At 50.9% G+C, this 24,534-nt stretch overlaps 1 protein-coding gene across 1 annotated transcript in view; it reads right to left on the bottom strand.

The window, feature by feature from the left end:
- Positions 1-6,311: 6,311 nt before the first annotated feature.
- LOC122371253 (homeobox protein EMX1-like) overlaps positions 6,312-24,534 on the bottom strand; it is a 52,119-nt gene continuing 33,896 nt past the window's right edge. Inside the window, exon 3 of the mRNA XM_043347428.1 lies at positions 6,312-8,970. Coding sequence (XP_043203363.1) covers positions 8,752-8,970 — 219 coding nt within the window. The 3' untranslated portion in view covers positions 6,312-8,751. The remainder of the gene's footprint in view (positions 8,971-24,534) is intronic.

The following is a 24,534-nucleotide window of genomic DNA, read 5'->3' as shown; positions in this document are numbered from 1 at the left end:
CAGGGGTCCGCTATTGTATCCATAAGACCGCGGTGTGTCCGGGAGGCCGGCGGCGCGGTCCGGGCGGCTCGTTAGAGGCTGTTCGGTGAGCGATGACCGTAGCCGGCGCAATCTCCATTCTTCACACCTTATTATTAGTGCCGGACCTGTTTGCTTTCCAATAGTGGCCGCGCGCCGACACTAATTGTTAGCCGGCCTCTCCAAATTCGTAGATGGCTGTTTAGGGGTGTAGCCATAATTGGATTCGTATGCAAATTTCCTTCCGCCGCGGTTTCTGGGAGGAAAACGAGGCCGACTCGGCCCGAGGCCAGGCATGCGCGGAGATTGGATCTGCGGGGGAACAGTATCCACCAGCACGTCTACAGAGCAGCTTCGGCTTACACAGATAGGCTCAGTGTATACCACCACGGAGTTCAGCGCAATCTACACAAAATTCCAGCAGATGGCCATTTGTTGAGACTGACAGGAATTTGACAAAGCGCCTTTATGCTAAGGATATTAAGCGCTTAGCACAGCAGTTCATGTGACTAAAGCATGACCATGGAGACATTCGGCTACTAAAAAATAATAGCATTAAGTAGGCTTGAGATCTTCATCTAAAGTATAACAAAGTCCTCTAAGTTATACAGTACCGCGGGTGTTTCCAAAATTAGTCGGCCCCGTCTGTACCAGGCCTGTTCGTCCCTGTGAGCCCGTCAGTATACCAGCCCGGGGGACCGTCTCGTCCCCGGTATGTGCGCTGGGGTCGTCGCCGGGCCGGTCGGCGGGTTTTTGCTGACCGGCCGGCCGGCTGCTCCATGTGGCTCGTCCACCTGGCCGTGTCACCGCTCTGGAACGGACGCGGACGGGTTACGGGCGCGCCACGCTGGCTGGACGGACGGCCACCAGCGACGACCCGCGGCTCGGACCGAGGGCGGCGGTCAGCGGATCGTCGGCTGCAGTCGGTGCAGTGCCGGGTGGTTCTGCTGCTGCTGATGCTGCTGCTGCGAGCGCTACTAACTTTCCTATTGCCTGCGCTGCTACTGATGCACTGCTGTATGGCTGCATGTCCTCATTGCTTTGCTTATATATAATTGAACTATCTGCCTTCCTCTGCTGAAAGATGAGTCAAAACTGTAATTACACTCGAAGGAATAAAATCGGTCCAAAATTGGGATCAGCATTAGCTCCTGCGCTGTTGATCTCGTACTAAGAGCTGGGATTAAACAATATGCTCAATAGGCTATCTCCATCCATATTCTGCTTAACTGGTCTGGGTCATTCGCTCCATCTGAAAGATTTACGTAAAATATATCAGAGTAGTTACTGCAAAAAAATTGTTTTGCATCGACAGGTATATTGGTTATATTTTCCTTTTCACATTTTACGCGGACATATTAACGCATAACACGCGTTCAGCAGAGGCTACCACATGCAAATACCCGTGCACCTTGTTTCGGCGGGGTCAGTAAAAAGTGCAGCGGGTGGCCACGACGCCGCATTACACGCTCGAACGCCTATTGAAATATGCCCGCTAGTAATGGCTTGTAACGAGGTGTTTGGCCGTGGCCGGCAGGCCGGCGGCCCAGCCTTCATTGTGCTACAGATTATACGGCGAACGTGAGGAGCGGTGTTTACGGCGTCGAAACACCGAGTCGAACAAACCCTGCCCGCTACAAATCCTTTTTATGTTCTGTTAAAGAAGTATTAATTGGAATTTAGGTACAAAGGGAATTATGACAAGCGCATAAGTAATTGCCATCGGTGATCCTTTGAGGATGAGAGCCCATTGTGTCAGTTTAGTTTATGACCCGGCGGGAGAAAATTATCGGTTGAGGGAGATATCTATCGGTGTGGCGGCGGCCTCAGCACTAAACCATTCTATTCAAATAGGAGGAGCAGTTAGCGCCGGCAAGACCGCTTATCAGCGTGTCCAAACAGGGGTAGGGGCGGGGAAGGGAGGGAGGGGAGCGGGTCAACTATGCCGAGGTCAGAGCGTCGGCGGAGGCGGGGGCCATGTCAGTCTGGGGGTGGGAGGGGAAACAGGGGGATCATCTGTGCACTGAGAATGCTGCAGTGCGGATGAAGCGAAAACTGTCCAAAAATTTCACGCATTGGTATATTAACGGCTGCAATTAGTGCAGGATGGAGCTACTAGGCTGAAATTATCACTAAATCTGTCAGAGCGCAATCAGAAAATACCCCCAAACTGAGTAGAGTCGCCAAAGCCGTCACTGTGAAATATGTCCGATGTTATGGTTACGATTAGGTAGGTAAATGGTTACGGCGAACTCATCCGATATTGGACTTATTCATTTCCGATCAAGAAACGCCGAGAAAACCTTCTTATGAGTTTGAAGTGCATGTCGACTGTTCAATGCCAGGTGTGTCTAAGGAGCTCTGGAAGTAATTGAATGCTGAGTGCGTTTGTCCACAGTTGAATTTGCTTTCTTATTTTTTGAATTTATTTCACACAAAATATATTTCACATATCTGTTAGAGGGCTAAGAGTGACTTCTCAGCCTGCTGGCTGCCGCTGCTGGGTGCTAGCTGCCCCTGCTGAGCGCGGCTGCCGTCCGCCGCCGAGCCGCTGTGGTCCGGGTCGTGGGCCGCCCGCGGCGGCGCTCGTTGGAGGCCGCTGATTGGTCGCCTCGGGGCGGCCCCGACCCGGCGGTGGGTCGGTAGCAAACTACGCGTGACATTCTGGAGTCTGATGACGTGTGGGGTGGCGGGCGGCGGCGCGGACGTGTCCTCACCGTGTTTGCTAATACAGTGTTGGCAATGGCCACCACCTGTGACGCTGGCTGGAGAATCCACCGACAGGCACGTCTACATACCTAAAAAGGTGTCTGGGCCCGCCTGACCTATGTCAATTGATGATTCCGTCACATATCTCGATATCATTTGTTCTCATCGCCATTTTTGTATTTTAATTTTGCAAGCATATCGGTTACGACTGGTTCCCGTTTGAAACGCAAATGTGCTTATCAGAACCTTCAATGTTTCTACATTGACTCTGATGATATTTATTCTGATGACTTAAATCTGTCAAGTTTGAAGTTTGCTTACTAAGTTACGAATTTTGCCAGGTTAAAAGTAAAGGCTGTCAGCTGCTGTGAGCGGTAAGTGGGAGTGAAAGCCGTTGAGATATCGCCAGCGCGTGGCGGTGTGATATTAATCATGGCTCAATAGAGTAAAATTCTCACCAATTATCAAATAAATTTAATGTAATTACGCTCGGCGCCGGTCGCCGGACGAAAATGAACAGCGCAACACCCGGTGCACGGGGCAGCTTCTGTCACTGTTCTGTGCTGTCGCTCTGGCTAAGGTCCCTGTTCACGTGAGCGCTGCTGTGGCATAACAGCATCTTTTATCAGCCATGGCACGATTCTGTTCCCACTGTCGGACGGCCCAGAGATATTATCTGTTCTCTGACGTCGGGCCGGCTATACCGACAGACAGTAGCGTCTCTCCCTAACCGTTACCGTCCCCCGCTCGTTATTGGCCCCTCCCCCTCCCTATTGTCTCCGTTCTCGCCTCTGTCCTCTCCTTCACTACTATCCACTTCCATAGCTGCCGCTGCCCGCTCCTTTAGCTGCTGTCGCCTGTTCTCTCCCTCGCTGCGCCGTCGTGTTGGCTACCGCCTACCGGGGCCGGGGTCGGCGGTGTAACGATGCCGTCATGCCCAGATCCGCCTGGCGCCATCAGATACCAGGACAAGGGAAACAAACACCACGCCACGGTCACCACAAACACAGTGAAACGGGCAGACAGTGGCCGCTGCTATAGTGTAGCTCGGCGCCGCTGTTGGGCTGTGAATATGGACTGTCGGTGAGGTTCTGTTCCATAGCCTTACAGCGAGTGGACAGCCGGTGTAGATTGGTGCCGCGGCTAGACAGTGAATAGACAGCTAGTGAAGTTCGGCACTTAAACTATGCTCTCCGTGTTGCCCGGCAACATAGCCCAGTTTCTTACGTTTTAACCCTATTCCTGGCGGGCTCCGCCGGGACAAGAAACTGGCGGGGGGGGCCGATTCGGCCCCCCCCCTGAGATCTCGAGAACGAAGCAAGATAGCGACAAGCGGTAAACGGCATCGGATACGCACGGCCAAGATCTACAATTTTTACAAAGGTCATTTTCAGGTCAGGTCAAAGATGACGTCACAGGGGTCGAAAAAGTCAAAATGGCGGCACTAGATATGGAGAGAGTTTTTCTCGAATAACTTTCGAATTAGTCAAGATAGGAACAAACTAAGGGCATCATCGTGATCCTCTCGTCAATCCGCATCGAATGATATATATGTTGACCTCGAAAGGTCAAGGTCAAAGGTTGACCTCAGGTCACGTGACCTCGAGGTCATCATGTATATCATTCGATGCGTCTTGACGAGCTGAACACAATGAGACCATCCACGCGTCTGTATCTTGTTCCTGTACGGAGTTATTGGCCAAAAACCTTTGGTGACCTTTGATGACGTCACATGACCTCACAGCTGCCCAACAGCAAAACAGACCTCAAGGTAGTGAAGGTTGATCGTATAGGAAGTCATGTATGGTATATGGGGCCATTCCGACCCGTTTTAGTGGTAAAAACAGGGAGTTGATTTTTCCCCCATTGACTTATAATGGGGAGGTCGCGAAATTGACCTGACCTTAGGTCACCGATATCAAAATTCCGAGATATACAAATTGCACATACTGGTACCCTAACTAAACCCTGAAGAGAAGAAATTGATCGGTCAAAAACTCTAGCTCTGGCGTGATTGCAAACTTTTCTGAGGTAGCGTCACCAAACCGCCTCTGGTGACCTGACCTGAGGTCAGATCAACTCAAAATTTTCAGACATGTTGCGTAGAAGCCTTTTAGGAAAAGTCAGAAAATTTGAGCTTCCTAGCTCAACGCGTTTGGGAGATATAACCAAAAAACCTCAGGGGGGGGGGGCTCCTGAGGCCCCCCCCCGCCAGGAATAGGGTTAACTTGGCAGTATTACAAGTGTGAGCTCGTTTTGTGCTCTCACAAAACCACTGCGGTAGGAGTTGTGTGTAGCTTGGTAGGAGTTTTCTCACAGCTCCCTCTCAGCATCTACCACTGATGTGCTCCCATGTAACCACCTTAGTGCGTATGCCCGGAGCCAAGAGCTGTTGCTGGCGCTAGTGCCGCTGGGTCCGATCTGCTGGGCGGCCGGGTCCGGCCCGTTCTGGTGGAAGTCGGGCGGCGGCGGCGGCGGCGGCGGCGGCCCTCCAGCTGTCGCGGCCAGGAATGTCGTGTTAACACTGCTCCGGCATGTGAACGGGCTCCACTCGACGCGCCGCCATCGGTTATAAATTAATGGCGGCCAACCCTTCTGGCGACCGGCCGCGCCGCCGTGAGAGAACAGATTGGAATGGGAGACAGGCGACCCGCGCTGCCACCGGACGACCGGACGGTGGCATCACTGACGGTCACCGCTGGCCTGTGATGTCACCGATGGTCGCTACTGATATGTGACGTCATATTCACTGCCGATCTGTGACGTCATGGACAGTCCCCCCAGCCCCGTAACGTCACCAATAGTCGCTGCTGATCTGTGACGTCATATTCACTGCTGACCTGTGGTGTCGCTGACGTCGGGTCACTAACTAGAACGGTGGTGAACCGATGTGACCCATGATTTATTCGAAAGAGTTAATAGTGGCTAATAACATTAGATTAGGCATTATTAAATTTGTTAACATGGCAAAGGAATGGGGATGATATGTGGGATCCTTTTTTTGTCAGGAATGACCCTAATAATGGGTCCAGTTGTAAGCGGCGAGCCGTTGGTAACCGTTCCGTCGTTTGTTCCTTGTGACTCACTCGGCTCGGTTCATGAGTGAGGCTCCTTATTATGTGGCTGTCACAACTGGGTTTAGTCGTGTTTTATGGGATTTCAGATTTCGGCGCATGGAATAGGGGGTCATTACGGCAATTTACGGCCGGTGTCTTGCTGTCTGCCCCCTAGGCCATTTACCAATACCCCTGTTTGATGACGGTCACTCGGTACGGGATAGTGTCGGCTCGACCATGAAATGTGGTGCAGGTCAGGGTTGCCTTTGGGGCCATCAGTGCCAGCGCACCCAAAGTTCACCACTAAAACACCCCGTGGCAGGTACCCTGATGGCTATTCGGCCTAGGAAGCATTGTACGATATCCACCCTACGACAGCCAAGCCACGGTAGCCAGCTCTCGACAGCCACCTTCCTTACGCTAGCCACCCTTCCTTCGACAATCACCCCATAATTACGATAAACCCCACTTACGATCCAGTATCCACCTGACAAATGTCTGACCATCCATCTTCTGAAGACCACAAAACAAACGCCTCATTGCACTGACATACAATGGGACCTTCTTTATTATCGTATCGGCTCCATTCCAATCAATTATTTGCAACAAACACGAGTAATTGTGACGGTGACTCGGCGAGGGGTCCCCGCAGAGTGGCGACCGCCGACGCCATAGCTCCTCTCTGCTCCCTCTAGGCGGGACACAACAAACACATAGTACACTCGCGGGTACATACAGGAGCGGCCTACGACGCGGTGACTGCTGGTGGCGCCTAACAAACAGCGGTGGAGCTGTGTGACAGTGCCTACAGTCGCGCTCCGGCGCAGGTCCAAAGACAAGCCGGTGCGACGCAGCGCAGAATAAGCGACCATCGCCTGACGCCGCTGCCACAGCATGCAAACAAACGCGCACAAATGCGCACAACTGCGCACAAGCGCGCTGAGACGAGCGCAAACGCAGACGAGCGCAAATGCGCGCAGCACGTTGCCGGCACAACGCGTCAATATCACCATTCGAGCACACGTTAAATAAATGGGCCAGCCCACGCAGTAGGTATCTGGCCTCAGTCATAACTCACAACGCTACAGTATGAAGGAGGGCTACGACGGGTCGGGTCGGGTTGGGTCGAGTCGGAAGGGATGTTGGGTTGGGTCGGGTCAGAAGGGATGTTGGGTCGGGTGAAGTTGGGTCGGGTTGAAGTGGGTTGAGTGATGCTGAAGGTTGAGACCCAGGATGAGGCAGTGAAGGAAGATGGTGAAGTCAGTTTTGTATTGAGGAATGGACATACATGTATGTATGTATGTAGTGTATGTATGTAACGTCAAGGGACGCTATACCTATCTCACCTAGCAGAAGCAGTTGTCTAAACGTTAGTTTTGATGTGGTGTCCGATATGTTATTTTTCAAAAGACTACCTAAGCTAAAAAAAAGTCAATAAGGAAATAGGTCAGTGGCATACGGATGGCTCGGTAGCTGGCTGGAAGCAAGTTCATAATCTCATCCGTGAGCATGACCAAAAGGGGGCTTTCTGTAACAACTAACACACATGGAAAAGGTATTGTTGACAGAATAGCAGCCATAAAGACAAAAAAGGCCTCGTGCATTCAAATACGGAATGTGGCGAGAATAGCAAGAATAAGCCAATAAGGAAAAGAATGTTGAACTGCGAATAAGCTGCGAACCTAGCCAATAGCTGGCGCCTGGCAACAAGCGACGTTCATTACGAATTGGATGGGCACTGCGCTCTGCGCTCTGCAAGGTTGTTCACACCAGACAGGCATATAATGGTGTAAAAGGGCTGTCAAAAGCAAAATACTCGATTACTTTGGTTCTCCTTTCATTCCATTCCTCCGACCTCATTTACAAATTACGGCTGCAACGGTCTCACGTTATTAGAGTCTGATGTTATCACTCATCATGAACAGATATACATTCAGAAGAGCATGCACAGGGTGCGATATTTGTGAAAGGCTACCATTCAAGGGTTTCGAAATTCCGAAGTACCAATGACCTACTCAAGTGGCTGTTCTTTTTACAGCGAATAGGAAGTGCTTAGCCATAGCGCTCATAAAACACTGAATGGAAATGGTGCATTGAGTGCAGTCGTTCCACCACCGTCGCCTTTCACCATAGCTAATCCTGGCTCTGCAGTGCAATACGCAGTTGCAGGCCTGCCATCGTGTAGTTCAGGATTCCGGCCGTACACCTGGGCCCGGCGGATTTCGCCGAAAGAAGCAGCCATTGCCGTCATGCGTCTAAATGCAGACTAAATCCTGGATAAACTGCAAGTGCCATCAGCTGCGGTGTATCTCCGCCCTATCATCCCACATAAACCGCCCGCCCGGAGCCATCCTCACCGCCCGGCGCAACCAACAGGTGTCGACTATTTAGCGAAATGACTGGCTTATGTATAAATTTCATTTACGTCAGCAGAGCTTTACCGTTTCCGCATAGTAATAGTGCATGGTGCGCTGAGTAGAGTTGTACCTGAGTGCTGCATGGGCCACTTATCAAGATCACCAAGCATCCTAAGAGATGTTGTCGCAAGGGCCGTCAGAAAAGAGGAAAGTGCATTAGAAAAAGATTGCTGCTATGCGCACATAGAAACTCTGCTTAGGACCGGCAGATGTCGTGATTAGTGAATGACGTACACATCAAAGCTGGCTGCTCGCGAAGGGCCGCCTGTCGGCATCACATAATACTCGAGTCATTTCAAAATTAATGAGGTTTGCCTACGAGCGTCAATCATTACACGATATCGAATAATCAGCATCGCCTATTCATAGCATAAATGAAGAGGAAGCGTTCCAACGCGCAAACACCAACCAAACAGGCGCACTGGGCACCGAGTGCCGGTAAAGTGTCCAGACAGCCACGTCCTGGTGCGGTAGGAGCCAGGCGCATCACCAGTGGTTCAGCACCACCAGCCCCCGACTCAGCGATCCCTAATACCAGTGACTCGGTCGTCTCAGTTGGTGACGTCAATACCGGCGCCGGCGTTATCCTCAGAGTCAGAGTCGGAGTCGACGGCGGGGTGCGCCGACGAGCCGCCCTCCTCTGAGACGGCTCCACCCTCGCTGCTCTCTCCGGCCTCCGCGGCGTCACCGGCGTCACCTCCCTCGCCGCCCTCGCCGCCGTCCGACGAGCGTTTGTGCTTGGTGCGCCGGTTCTGGAACCACACCTTCACCTGGAGGAGCAGAATGGTAGCAGCTCAGTGACTCGGCCAGTCACGAATTATATCGATGGGGGAGTGTTGTTTAGCGTTTCAGTGTAGTTTTATATCCATGCAACACATCTAAAAGGGGTTGGTTCGAGTGTCATGCGTTCCAAAAAGTTTTGACAACGCAGAAACGAAAACAACAGAAACAGGTGTCATTCTGTTCCGTCTCTTTTGCGATGATCGAAATCGAGATGCTGCAAGACATATCTCGAGTGCACAACGTCGACAATTCTCTGTTTATTTATGCCTGGATTTTCTTTTGAGTCGGGGTTGTAGTGCAAGCATATGGTTCATGTAACGAATACCTGTAGAAAATGACAAATGTTAAATGCAGCTTTTGTTCGTGGCTAGCTTTGGAAGGCGGCGACTCTAAACGATTACTGAAAAGAAGTGGTTAGTAATTACTTATTTACGATATTATTTATCCTAAATTTTGACGTGATAAAAATCATCCTGAGAGCATTGGCATCGGTGCGAGGGCATATGGGGTAAGGCGATCTTTAATGGGTGAAGGACGAAGGTGTACTTTTAAAAACATTAGTAGGAAACGATTGGAATGTGCTCCTCTCTCCACTAGGAGTGTGCTACTTTCAAATTCAGCCTTAGGCGTGTGTTACTTCGATGTAAAGATCTTTCACAACCGTAGGACAAAAACTCACATTCCACCGTTACAACAGCTCAACGACCGGAAGATATAATTTGCCGTCGACAGAAATACACTGGCAAATTATTATGCTGAGCGAAATAAATGATTGCGGGGCGTCACGAGTCATGAAGACTTTGATTAATATCATGTGCCAATTTGCAGCTGTTTCATTCAGAGTTTTATAGTCAGCCATAGTCAGCATAATAAAATAACTAGCTGGCGAAAATTTACTGCGTGGATTTTGTCGGCAGGTCTCATTTAGTTATGCTTGGCGGCTTTAATGACGACAATTCCCTCCAGTCCAAGTGCATACATATCATCAGACATTTCAGCAAATGTAATGTTAATATGACTCCCAGCTACTCAGGGGCCCGCTACGACCGTCGCAGACAGAACTTCCTCGGTGGACGGGCTTCACCTCTCGTGAATGGCAAACTGTCCAATAGCCGCCGAGCCGAGCCCCACAATCGGCACATCGCTACAGCCACCGGCGTGTTTTCCTACATGCTTTCAAGTCTAATGAGTCCTAATGGTGTCCGCATCGTGCCGGCAGCAGGCAGGGGCTGGCTATCGGCCTAGCAGTGCCGGCGAGCACAGTTCGCGTGTCCGCAGCGCGCTGTAAAGACACGCCGAATCACGTGACCGAGGGGCCGTAGCGCCACGCCTACCCGGCGAGCACGGCGGTGGTCGTAGCACGGCGAGGGGGTGGCTGCTATCGCGCGGTGCTCCCACCTGCTAGCAACCGAGGGACGCGGGACTTTGGGGGATGTCTGGGCAGATCTACGAGTGGTCGCTGTAACGCACTCTGAGTGGTCGCTGTTAGTTCATACAAGCATACTGCATAGGTATGGGGTCGGACATTATACCTATAAGCGTTGCACATTGACTGTCTGCAGGCCTCACGCAGCATTGCACTCAACTCTGCAATCTTATTGCAGTGAGGCAGTGGGACACTGTAGTGAGACAGTGGGGCACTGCAATACAGACGCACTAGCCAGCTCGGCACTGCAGCAGCGGGTCAAGTCATTCCGGCCGCGTATATGGTCCTGTCCGGTGACCGGTGACCTGACCGACAGCCGACGGAAGGGCGCACTGACGAGTCTAAGTGACCGCAGAGGGTCGTTTGGGTCGTGCCGGATGTCCATTAGAGCCTGAGTTCCGCACAGTGTGCTGTGATTGCCTTTACTTTGACTCCTACCTGTCCATTATATGGTGCAGAATTCACCCATATCGCCGCTGTTGACATTGTGGCGGTGGTAGAATGACAGGGTAGTGCGCTTTGCTAATGCTGACAGCCATACAGAAGGGAGAAACTGACCATAAGTCAAAGCGCAAATAATTTCCTAACGCCGACCTGTTGTTATCATTAAGTGCAATTTATGATAGTTCACAGAAAAGCAATAATTCAATAGTTAAATAAACCTCCTTGGGTAGAAGCCACAAATAAAAAGGTACGATGCTTTGATATTGGCCATGGCTTTCAGCCCGCAAGTTATGCAGTTTTGCACCTCTCCTTTGGATTACAAGTCAGACAACAATCGGTAAATTATTGGTTAGGAAAGCTGATCGCGTCGGAGCACTAAGGTGCGAAAGGTCCCTTCGTGAGGTCCAGGAATTGAAATATAGGTCTTTTGCTACCACTCTTTTGAGTCCAGAGTTGGCGACTTCCTGCTTCGCCTTCAACCGTGAGTCAGCGGTCAGACGGGGCGTGGCGCTCATGACCCAGCCCTGCCGCCGAACCGATCGCCTGCGAGCGATCTGGCACGTCTCAGCACCACGGGCTAATTCGAGTCCGTCCGTCCAGGCTGCAGCGGGGTGCGGGCTCGTCTGACTGGATTAACGGCCAAGACATGAGGCGATTATTTTCAATAGCGCCGGCTGCGGGCTGCGGGCGGACGGTGGTGGGCGTCCTGCACCGAGAGGGAGGGACGGTGGGGATCGGGGAGGTGTGGTGGTAGGAGCACGCCCCGTCAGTCAGCAGACATTGGTCAGTGGTCAGTGGTCAGTCCGTCAGTGGTTACTGGCTAGTGGTCAGAATCAGTAGTCAGTAGTCAATGGTCATTGGCCAGTGGTCACTAAAAGTTGGTCAGTGGTTAGCGGTCAGTCGTCAGTGGTCAATGGTCATTGTCCAATGAACTGTAGTCAACAGCCAAGTGAGCACTGGATACTGAGTTACGGAGTGGCCAGGCCAGTATCTTTGCTTATTCAGCAGGGTTCAGCGTTCAACGCTCACGTGCCTCTGGTCACCACCGCCCACCAGACTCCTCGGCACGCCACTGCTGTGATCGAACCGATCGGCTCAGCTCGATCACGTTCAGCGGGCTACCCCGCAGCCTCCGATCCGGAGAATCACGCTCTGACGGCCTTCGATCCGGCCACTTCCTCGAAGCCACACAACTCGTGAAAATCCACCAAATCAGTCCATATTCCAGCAAACGCTCGTTTCAGACATCATCTCATAAAAACTATAAATACCAACTGATATTTTGCTCGTGAGCACGACTTTGTATAGTCGCATTATAGCTTTAAACATTAAATAAACCGCATTGCCACTTTATCAAATATGATGATAAATCTCCACCCCATGTTTATTAATGAAAGCCTGATACTTTTGTTAATTAAGGAAACATGACAGTTATGAAGGAGTTTTAAAACCACAATGGAGCATTGACAAACTGAAGTAATTTTCCCTTCCCGCTCCCTCTGTTATAAAATACGAAACGTAACCACACAGCCCATTCCACTCAGTACACGTGAGGAGATATGGAATGAAGAGCTTAATTAGTGATAGCACCAAATGTTATGCAGCTTTTGTTCATGGCCGTAGATCACTGCACGTCTTCATGAAGTTTTAACAAAATCTGTCGAATGCCTATCGATTAATAACATTTCACTTAACATGCTGTTCAGAGCTTGCGTTGTTACTTGTGACTTATATGTAGACAAATCAAATGAAGCATGCAGGTTTTATGGGAGATGTGTTCGTACATCGTATTCAGCCCCAGCTCAGCTCAGCGACACACACACACACCCCGTATCTGTTCAGCTCTGCCCGCTGTTCAGCCCGCGGTATCTGCTACTCAAGTGGCAATTCTTATTGCATACGACTGCTGCTGGACGCACCGCCGGCCCCGTGCCCATTCCAGTCCTGCGTCCCGCCCATTCCTCCGGTCATGCATGTCTCGTCAATTCCGCCGACTCCGTCCCTCCCATTCCGCCAGTCCCGTGTCCCTTCCATTCCGCCGGTCCTGCGTCCGGTCCATTCCACTGGTGCCGCGTGTGCACTGTGCAGTCCATTCCGTGACGCCCTTAGTCATGCCCGATCATTAAGTCACAAAGTCCGGCTTTTAATGGCCACACTAAGAGCTGACCGGACCGCCTCGCCGGCGCATTAATGCATGCGCCATCCCAAGACGACTGCGAAAATGAGTAATAGAATTAATCAACAATTAATAACCTTTACGGGGCAGTTAAAATTCGTTGCTACTTACACGCAATGAAATAACGACTGCATTGCGGGAATTCAAAACGGCGTTACGCTGATGCTGCAGCCGTTAGGCTAATAGCAACTGCAGCGTGAATGAACTACGGCCGTGTCTCAATTGAGAGCCTCTGCGCAGAGGCCCAGCTGCGCCAATTCAGCTCCTGTGCGCCACATTCGCCCCAGAGCTAGCGGTGCTGTTGCAGATCTCAGCAGGATGACAGAAGCTTGGTGAGTGACGGTGGTGTGATGGCGGTCAGTGGTGTCTGGTGGTTGTGGAGCTCCGTCCAACGAGACAACAAATTGAGCCGGTCACTGGCGACGGATTGGTGACGTGGCGACACGACAGCTGGATGGGACGGTCGGCGGGGCCCTCTGTCCAGCTGAGACTGACAATGCGGCGTGACTGTGCAGAGAGAGGAGGAGGAGACAAGAAGTATTTAGGGGGTTTGAGAAAGAAAGAAAGAAAGAAAGAAAGAAAGAAAGAAAGAAAGAAAGAAAGAAAGAAAGAAAGAAAGAAAGAAAGAAAGAAAGAAAGAAAGAAAGAAAAAAAGAAAAACAGAAAGAAGGATAGAAAGGAAGGAGCTAGAGAGGAGAGAAAAAGAATTACTGTCAAGATTTAATGTATTTGGAAGACAGAAATAAGAAATGGATGAAAATGCATAGATAAAAATGAGAAGATAGGAGGAAGACATTTTTGAGTGAGATGACCCAACGCATGAACCATAACTTGTACTCGGAAGATTTCCAACGACCTCAGGGCACGCTCGAGAACCGCGGCGTCATCCTCTACCCATTGTCATCATGAATTGAACACATTAAGCCCATCCACGCTTCACACCAGTGTGTATTTTAGGTGCGACCGGAAGGCCGTGCCGGTGGGGCCGCGGTCTCCATTTCAGAACAATGTCAGATGGACCGCGAGGTGTTGGCGAAATGAAGCGTTCGGGGCTCTAGCTCCCGCTTCTTTTTTATGACCGACACATAAACTGTCATAATTGAGCCACTTAGTCGGCGAGCGGATAATTTTGTTTGCTGGCACAGAGGCTAATTGTGGCGCCGCTGTTTATTACCATTGAATCGTGTGTGTACGTATGTATGTGTTTAGGAGAGCAGTCCGCTGCATATGCTCCGATAATGACTCTTAATTACAGTCCGCGTCGCCGGTACCATCCGCAGCGCCGTCTTCTTCACAAAACTCTGCCACAATGATGCCGCTTTCGCGGGCCCATAGTAATTAATGTCCATATTGTGGACAATTACCGGGCTCATTGTGAACGTTTTGTGGGGACATTTTTGGCGCTGCGGCGCTGGCGGCCGCAGGTGCGCCAGATGCGTCGCCGTGACGTCACGCCGCGCCGGAATCAGTAGCGGTGCGGCTATTAATTGCGGTGTTATCGTTCGTGACTGGCGTGATGCTGGCGCGGCTGGCCGTGAGATGGGCCGATAGGGCACAGATCGTGGCGCCGCCGCTGCATCCCGTGCCGCTGGCATGCTGTTGCCGCTACTACCGGCGCCGCTGCTGCAGGCTACACTGCTGGTGCCACCCCTGACTGCTATTGTGGCTTCCAAGGCGCTGTAGTGACGCTAAAAATTGGCATTGCTTTGACGTTACCATGACTGGTCTAGCTTTAGACCCATGGCCGTCATGTAATATGCACTTCTCCTTCCTAATACGAGTACCTATCTGAGTTTACTGTCGTGGCTCACAACTCGTGTTCTATGCCCTGCACTGGTAACCAGCAAAACGAACAAAGAGTGTGATCGTGTACGCAGCCACGAAAGCTCGACGACACCCGATTCCCGGCAGGCCGTCTTTGGCGGCCGCCTCAGGGTAAGACACGGCGCGGTACGAAAGGGCAGGGCGTGGTTTGCGGGCAAAGGCGGCAGGTCCTTTTTCCCAAAACGCCCCTCGCTGTGTTCAGAGCTAAGCACCGTTCGAACTGACGGCAATCATAAATGAAATACGTCTCATCAGATTGTCCGAGATGTATCGTTACCTTAGTGTTGACAAAGATGACCAGCGTCGGACGTTTGGAACAGAAATTCCTCAAACCAGCTCCGTCCACAGCAGGGCCTCGGCTAAGGAATTTTGACTACTGGGGCAAATCGTCAAAGTGTGTTGGCGCCCTGCTGGGGGGGGGGGGGGGGTTTGAACACCTGCGGTTTTTCCTGCGGTTTTTCGCGGATATCTAAAAAACGGCGGCGCTCCATCACCCATCAATTTTACACGTGTTGTAAAAATCTCAGACCAAGGTCATTCAAGATCAGGTCACCAGGTCACTTCAAATGACCTCACCTCATGAAATGTTTCCATGTATGCCGTAGCTACACCGAGTGACCGATCGCTTTGAAACTTTCAGCGATTGATAAGGGCAACAGCATGTACAAAATTTATATCTCGGAATTTTCATATCGGTGACCTAAGGTCAGCTCACTTTTGCGACCGATCTATTATAAGTCAATGGGAGAAATTCAAAACCACCTCTTTTGGACGAAAGTTATTCTAAACACTATAAAACATTGTACGTGACTTTGACACACTGAACATGAAAATAGCACCCGTGAACCTTTTTTATGTCCCTGAGGTCATCTCAGTTCACGAATGGTATCTAACAGTTTTTCGCGAATAACTTTTGAAAGAGGCATGCTAGAGCGATGAAAATGCCTTAGTTGTGTTTGGTTAGACGATGCAGATCGACTGATATGCAACATGACAATTTCCGGTCAGATCATGACTTGAACCTGAGGTCGAATTTTCAAGTTGACCTTCAAGGTCAAATTGTAGTTAATTTGATGCGTCTTGACGAGAGAAACACGATGTCGGATAAAAGAAAGCGCTTGCATTGGGCCTTGGCTCGTGCAAGGCATGAGTCAAAAGTTATTGCAGAAAAACTGTTCCCCCAAAATCGTCTTTAGTAGTTTTTGCCCCTTGCAGGCAAAACCGTTGGCTTTAGGTCAAATCTAAGAGAACTAACCAGAAAGCATGCTAATATGGCTATCAAATGCGTTTTTCTGCGGTGCTGTAGCTCTAATTGGTTCCCGAGTTAAGCGTCGGCATCTTGTAAACTGTCGATATTCGACCTGAAAATCGGCGAAATTTGGCCTTCACCATGACCTGACCTTTGACCTCACCAAAAAAGTGGCTGAAGTAATTTCGTCATTATTTTTGACGCTCTTTCGAACGAAGATGGATTATGGGGTGTAAAAAGATATGCTTGCTAATGTACACTGTACAGTCCACAGCAGAAGTAATGTGCGGTTTCAGTCATGGGTATGTTCTGCTTCTGAAGCTTAGGAACGATTAGTCAGACTACAATGAAACTTTGAATGTAGCTTATATGTATCGTCACCCTTGCAGCTGCAACTTTAGCTATTGACATCTTCTTTTCGATCACTCCGCATTAACCCTCGCACGACCAGGCCATTTCTCATAACACGAACGACCAGGGGGGGGGGGGGTTGTTACGACCCCCCCCCCCTGGCGTTTCGAAACGGAAGGTCGTAGAGCTTAGCGGAAAAAAAACCAACGGATTGCTCTCAACGAGATCTCGCGATTGGTGGTATATTTTTTGGTCCTAGGTCAACATTTGACCTACTTTTGACCGGTCAAAGGTCAAATTTTCGGAAAAATAGACCTTTTTCAACTTTCCGCGGCGATTGCGGCAAAACGGTGGGAGATATCGACTTGAAACCTTCACTATCGTGTTCCTTGATCAATTCTCTATCGTTTGGTATGTATTTCGTTTCCCTAGCTCTAAAAATGGCGCGTTGGGAGCGCCGGAAGTCGGCAAGGTCACAGTCGGCGGCAGAAATGCGAAAAATCAAAATTTAAATTTTTTAAATCTGATTGTATTTTTGGATTTGGGAGGTCCATTTGCTCCCTATAGAAGCTAATATTGCTGCATATTCCCATTGAGGTGACAAGAATTAGCAAAATAGTGGTTCGGGCGCTTTTCAAAAATAGTACCGGACGCTGTTCCTCTTGTGACGTCATAGCTCCGTGACCTGACCTGACCCGGTCAATTTTCTTGCACCACACGATAGCCAATGGTTGTCCCAACATGCATGGGAAGTTTCATCATGATCCATCAAACAATGTGGGTATCACCGGCAGAAAACCTAGGGATTCGGCGCACACGTTTGGTAACTGTCGGCCGGAGGCTGTACCTCTTATGACGTCATAACTCCGTGACCTGACATGACCCGATCAATTTTTTTTCGGCAAAAGATGCGCAAAAGTTGCCCCAGAGGGTATTGAAACTTTCAGCCCGCTACGACAAGCCGTTTAGCGTGCACTTCGAAAAAACCTCAGGGGGGTTTTTACAACCCCCCTGGGGGTTGTAAACCCCCCCCCTTTACAACCCCCCCCCCAGGGGGGGGGGTTGATACACCCCCCCCCTAGGCGTTCTAGGGTTTAACAGTCGCCAGTCAAAGCCAATCGTTGAGATTGGTAAAACCCTACATTACTTTAGCGGTGGGCTGTACGCCTATGTTTTTGGATGGAAATTGAGGGTGCAGCTGCACACCGTGCACTCCCTCTTCCGCCGCCCCTGATTTCTTGCCACAAACGTCTTCAACCGCTCCCGAATGAAAGAATGTACGTTAATATTGATATATTCTCATTTTGTGGAGGTTGGGCAAAGCCTGACCACTACTGGGGCATTCCTCGACTCTACTGGGGCATTTGCCCCAGTAGTTAACATGTTAGCCGAGGCCCTGGTCCACAGACAGCATCTGTCATCACTGATAAAGTGAATAGTGATACAGGTCTTGACCATGTTCACCAGTTCTTCCTCATCAAGCTCTTTCACCGCCACTCCCTGCCTTCACAGTCACCTTCTTCTTCAGCTTCCTCCTGTCCACGTCCACCTCCCGTCCACATCCACCTCCCGTCCACAGCCACCTCCCGTCCACAGCCACCTCCTGTCCACAGGCATCCCCGTCCACAGCTACCTCCCGGTCACAGCCACCTGCACTCCGCTGCAGCAGCAGCAGCGTCCCGCTGTCAGCGGCACCCAGTCGTGCGGACCGGCGCGGCGCTCCCGCTGTCCCATCCGATTAGAATGCGCCGCGAATAATGTCTTCGTCGCAGACGGTGGACGGCCGTTTAGCGTATCGCTGCCTGCTATCAGCAGCTGGACAGAGATGTGAGCGGCCGGCGACCGGCGCCGAGTCTGTCTCGTGCCGGTCCGGGGCGGAGGGACGGGGCTGTAGTGTAGACGCCAGACGGTCCTCAGTGGTATGTGGTGCAAAGCAATAATCCGCGGTACGCTTCGAGGAGGATTCACGGTGGAAGGTGAGCTGTCCTCATCGGCAAATAAGGGCTCTGAGCGGCGGATGGTAGTCTTCGGTGGTAGAGAAGGAACCTCAACAATAAAATAGTCTTCACTGATAAGAAAGTCCTCAGCAAAAATGGTTTGCTGTAGTAATGGACGGTCCTCGCCTATCCTGAACACAGAGTCCTGCAGTGAGGCATTGTCCTCGACAATAAAAGACGACTTTTGCAGGAAGAGGAAAGGTCGCGGGGGAAAAATTCACAGCGCCAGCTAATGGTCCTCGGTTATGAGTTATCATCCTCCCCGACTCCATGATATTGGAGGATGGGTCTCTCGATGGCCTGGTGAGGCTCCCAGGTGATGGTGACGGTTCTCTGCAATTGGAAATGGCCATCCGTGATGGCGACGGAATTCAAAAGTCCGGGGTGTGAGTTGAGAGGCATGAGTTGGCACTGAACTATCAAGCAACAAAGCTGGTCTTCAGTGTTCGATGGTCTTTAGTTGGTCTAGCAAGGGCTGTCATCTTTTAGAGGGACAGTTCAATGCATAGTGGCATACAGGTCATAGTTTGTGATTGGTCAAACTAGACAATATGGTTTGGCCGGGTTGTTACTTGCTATGGTATGGTATGTCTCATGATATGTAACTCTGTCTACCACAGCCGCGGTAGGGTTGCTATAAGGGGATGCTGGTCATACCACTAAACATTTATTCATTAAAACTGTCAGCACGGGCGCAGAGGTGTCCGGTGGTCGGTAGCGTTGCGTCAGATAGACGGGAACTCATGCTAAATGCACCTGTCGGCCGCGCTGCAGACGGACACTCCGTGTATGACAGACACGCGGAGTGCCGACATCTGTCATGCCGATTGCGGACGACGGTCCGCATCTACGAGATGGTTACGAGATGGCTCGTACCAGATGGCTGGGGAGTGAGGACAGGTCTGATGCTATAGGGGCCAGACGGCGTTTAGGGTCCTGACATGGTTCAGCCGGATGTGCTGCGGCTATCTACTCCACCTTTGGTCCGTTTCAGACAGACATGTTCCCATCCAGCTCACTCTGGACTGACGGATGTCCTCAATGTAGGCCCTCCCCGTGGCCTAGTGGATAAGGCGTCCGTCTCGTAACTCGGTGGCAGCGAGTTCGCGGCCGGGAAACTCCACGTCGTTTGACCCGCGTTCCTATATTAAGCCAGCTGGCAACTGGCGAGAGAGGGCCACGCTAGACCCGGGAGGACCGTGCCGCCATCTACCTGCGGCACGTTAAACTTTCGATCCAAATTATCACCGGTGAACCGGGCGCGGGCAAGGTGGGGTGGTGGGTCCGTGGTGTCATTCGCAACAAGCACTGCTTAGCGGGGCACCCGGGCCCATAGCCACCCATTCATCCGTTCGGACAAAATTTCTTTTTAAAAAAAGCACAATCCATCTCAGTCTGATGTTCCTCGTCCACGGCCTCGTCTCAGACTGACTTTTTCGACTCCTCGTCCACAGCCTATCCTCTAGGTTGACTTTTCTTGTCCACAGCCTGTCCTAGGCTGACTTTTCTCGTCCAAAGCCCGTCATAGACGAACTTTTCTCGTCCAAATCCCGCCATTGGTTGACTTTTCTCGTCCACATCCCGTCTTAGGCTGACTCTTCTCCCACAGTCCTTCCTAAACTGGCTTTTCTCGTCCACGGCCCGTCCTAGACTGACTTTTCTCGCTCACGGCGCGCCTGCCATTCTACAATAGCGGCATCTCCGTGTCGGCCGCAGCAGCCGCCGGCCCCGACAGGTGACGGTCGGCCAACAAGTGGTGGGCGACAGTGACGAACGCGGCGCCGGCCAACAACACAGCGAAGACAAAAACGACGCGCCGGAGACTATCGCCGCGTCGTCTCTCAGCGCTGGGAGCGACCGGAGTGCGCCGAGACGCCCGCAACGCAACATCAGTGTGCACCGAGACGCGACGACAACGGGATACCGCTGGCCTACTGATGAGACCGGACGCAGGGGTGAAGGCTTCCGTTGTGAGCTTTTCCACATACTGAAGTTTATGGGTCTCTAAAGGCCTGATTACTACGTTATGGTGCAGAAGGTGTCTTCCGCCATTCTATGTCTTTCGCACCTTCAGTTAACCCTCGCCGGACCTATTGGTTTTCTACATACGCGCCGGCCGAGGAGGGGGGGGGGTACGACCCCCCCCCCCTCGCTGTTTCGCCCCTGGTGGAGCTAGCGCGTCGCGAAAAAAACGAGCGTGTGCGCCGTTACGAGACGCAGAGATTGGTACCCGATTTTAAGGTCCTAGGTCAACCGGTGACCTCTGAGTTCAGGTCAAGTGCCCCAAGGTACGGTTCAGTTTTTGGTGAATAACTTCGCAAAAATGGCCGCAGAGCCGCGATTTTGGCAGCATCGTGTTCGCCTCGCTCAGGCGCGTCGAATGATATACTTTTTGTTCGGGTCAGGTCAACTTAGGGTGTTGACCTCAGGTCAAGATCAGGTCAGCACCCCCAGGTCACGAAGTTGGTCGAAAGAGATCATGTCGCATATCATTCGATTCGGCAGGTCTTCCTGAGTCCACTGGTGGCTTTCCCGACTCGCTAGCTCAATTTGATCCAGAGTTATTGACGAAAAACTAATATGACCTTGATGACGTCATAAATGACGTCACGCAATGTCAACATTGCAAAAGTGACGCATTTAACCTTGCAAGGACTGCATCAAATCACATCACGATTCTGTGTGCTTGAGATAGTTGGAGATCGTTCCCGGCGCCAGAATAGCAGTTTCCATTTTCCCCATTGACTTATAATGGTGAGGTCACGAAAATTACCTGACCTCATAGGACCTTTAGGAAAAATCCGAGATATACAAGTTGTGAGACTCATAATGGATACTAGATCCTGCAAGTTTCATTTCCCTGTGACATCTCCTCTGGCAGTGAGGGCGTTGCGAAGTTGCGACATCTGAAGACCGTGCAGAGGTTCACTTATGACGTCATAGGACAGTGACCTGACCTGACCTAAAATGCGGTTGGTGTCAAAAGATCCGACTTGAATCAAAGGTCAGGTATGCCAAGTTTCAGCTCTCTATCGTCAGCGTGTTCGGAGCTATCTTGAAAAAAAAACTATGGGGGGCGGCACCCCCTATAGGCCGGCGAGGGTTAAATTGTCAGAAAGCTGTTGCTGAAAAATAAACATTCTCTGACAGTGTAAGTTATGTGCTACACCATAATAATGCATGCACTGTTAAGGAGTTCCTGACTATTTAAACGCAAAGCACACCACAAAGCAAAGCGATATGAATTATTTGCGGCTATCAATTCAACAGAATGTAATTACTACCCGTGTTTCGTGCTCATTATGATAATGTGCGGACTGTAGGAATGTGTATTACGTCCTTCATTTAAGCACGAGAACATACAGCCAGCATTGGACATTCAGCGACGGCAATTCGTTTGGCGAGGCGGTTGGAGCATTTGTCATTCCGTCGAAACATGTCTCATTTCGGGTAATGCCAGCAGAACAGGCGAGTCAGCTGCCGTACTCGCTATAACACGTTCTCGCTCAGGCTTGCATATTTCAAGCACCGAGTGAATTGCAACAGTTAATTAGCATTTCGACCCCAGCAATTAAAGGCGTCACATGCGCTTGCAATCAGGCCTCCCATGTCTTAAATTATTTAGCTTTCAACGACTCACTTCATTAGCGTGGGATTAGAAAATCAACCGTTGCAATAAGCAAACAGGGAGCGGGACGAGAGCGATCGAGCCGCCGCCCGCCCACAATTAATTGATCTCCAATTAGGTTTCTCACAATGGTAGCTGCAATGGGCAGTTAGTGGTGCTCTAGCAGAGCAGTTAATCAGACCGGGGCTGTGGAGGGAGCAGCGCTGCTGAGGCCAGCGCCGCCACCCCACCGCGCCGCCCTGCCGCCCCACAGCCCCACAGCCCACTGCCCAGTCCCGCTTAAAGACCTAAAAACTAACTAACAGCTCAGGACCAGCTGAACGCTTATCCCCCGGTAGCCATGATCTTTCCTCTCTAGCAGTTGAGCACGATCTCTAGCCAGATATCTAGCTGACTCCACAGTCCACAGAAGCTGCTGTCCAAGCCACTCTTTCCAGTTTCCACCTTTCCTTGGCTGGCAGCTGCCCAATTTTCGTGCAGATTTCTCCCACCCGGCAGCTTCACATCCCTTTCTGGGAGCTGCTGAACAGCTGATGATCGCTCTCCTACAGCTGCCAGCCCCCTTCAGCAGCTACCAACTCCTTCTCCAGTCTGACAGCTACCATTCTCTCCCCGGCAGCTAACCACCCTACCTGGCAGCTGCCCACTGGGCAGTGCAGTATCCCCGGCAGCTGTCCCGGCGGAGAGAAAAGCCGTCTGATGAAAAGTCTGCCTATACCGGGGCGCCCCCTGGGGTCAAAATTGTGCCACCCGCTGCATGACATCTTGCACCTTAGCTGTCCGTATTTAGTATCCTCGACCGGTGTGTGTACGTCTCACGGGACATGTCGATGAGTCAGATCGAACGTCGCCGCGTCTAACGGTCGTCGGCGCGTCGGCCAGCGCCGGGCACCACTCAGATGCCATGCACGTCCCGACAGCCACCGGATTTATCCCATATTCGACGTAAAAATGCTGCCCAACATTCGAGCCGCTTTGTATTACAGGATCAGACCGTGTTCCAATCTGTTCAATTTACATCCATCAGTGCCGCCGCAGAGGCGAGCCCAGCGAACCGGTCCGGGAGGGTCGCTCGCCGACGGCAGCCGGTCGTATGGGAGTCCGTGACGCTCCTGTTAGCTCGCCGCTAACGATCGAATACCAGTCGGTAAAAACGCTGGCCGCAGCGTGGCTTTGTCTGTCATACACCTGGTGTATTTAGCTCTGTTGTGTTGTGTCATTTGGAACTGCTGTATATAGTCAGTCAGTGTTGGTTGATTGACACATTCTGTTGCAATGAGGTAAATTAGTTTTTTCTTTAAACATCTTGCAAGATTCCTCAGTTTTTTTTCCTTCTGATATTGTCCTTGTGAGTAGATCAATTAAATGCTGTCCGGCGCATAGCCCCTTGCTTCATCTACATCAACATACCCAGAGCGAACACTCGCTCGCACACCGCCGCCGCCGCCGCCGCGCCGCCCGTGCCACTTCGTTCCGGTTGTGTCGCAACGGCGGCGGCGGCGGCGGCGCATCCAATGGGGCGCGGCGTGCCAGACTGACGGCTGGGGCGTTCCATCGACAAATAAAAAATTAAATTTGCACCCTCATATTTTATTTTTCGTTGAAAACTGGTGTAACGGGTTGTGATGGGTGGGGAAGCCAGCTGTGGCAAGGATTTTTTTCTCCAAACAACGGTTTCCGAGATATAGCCTCGGGCAATTCCTGGAGGTCGCGCTGCAGCCCTATGTTTGGCGGCCTATAACTCAGAAACTATCGGTTTTCTACAATAAAAACTTTATATGGTTCAACTCACAATCAGCCAACAAACATTTTGGCTATCTCTGATTTTCAATTTTTGAAAATTTTGATCACGTGACCTTTTGACCTATTTTTCGAAGAGTGAACTTGATATTTTCACCACTGAAAGTTGCAATTTTGTCTGATGACGATTAAAGCCTTATCAATTGTCATTCATATGCGAAAATAAAAAAAGTGGATATCGCCCTGCGTTGACCTCAGGTCAGGTCATTTTTATGACCTGTCCATTATTACGAGCGGGAGCGACAGCGAGATCTCGAGAATAAAGCAAGATAGCGACAAGCGGTAAACGTTGCAGGGTACAAACGGATAAGGTCTATAATTTTTACTGAGGTCATTTTCAGGTCAGGTCAAAGATGACGTCACAGGAGCAAAAAGGAAGTCAAAATTGCGGCACAACATATATATGAAGTTTTTCTCGAATAACTTTCAAGGTATCCCAGCTAGGAACAAACCAATAGCACCATCGTGATCCTCTCGTCGATCCGCATCGAAACATATGTATGTTGACCTCGAAAGGTCGAAAGGTCAAAAGTTGACCTTAGGTCACGTGACGAGTGGGAGCGACAGCGAGATCTCGAGAATAAAGCAAGATAGTGACAAGCGGTAAACGGTGCAGGGTACACACGGATAAGGTCTATAATTTTTACTGAGGTCAT

This window comes from Amphibalanus amphitrite, unplaced genomic scaffold, assembly GCF_019059575.1.
Source record: "Amphibalanus amphitrite isolate SeventyFive unplaced genomic scaffold, NRLGWU_Aamphi_draft 001222F_arrow, whole genome shotgun sequence".
Classification (NCBI taxonomy): Eukaryota; Metazoa; Arthropoda; class Thecostraca; order Balanomorpha; family Balanidae; genus Amphibalanus; species Amphibalanus amphitrite.
This window is presented reverse-complemented; position numbering and strand designations above follow the sequence as displayed.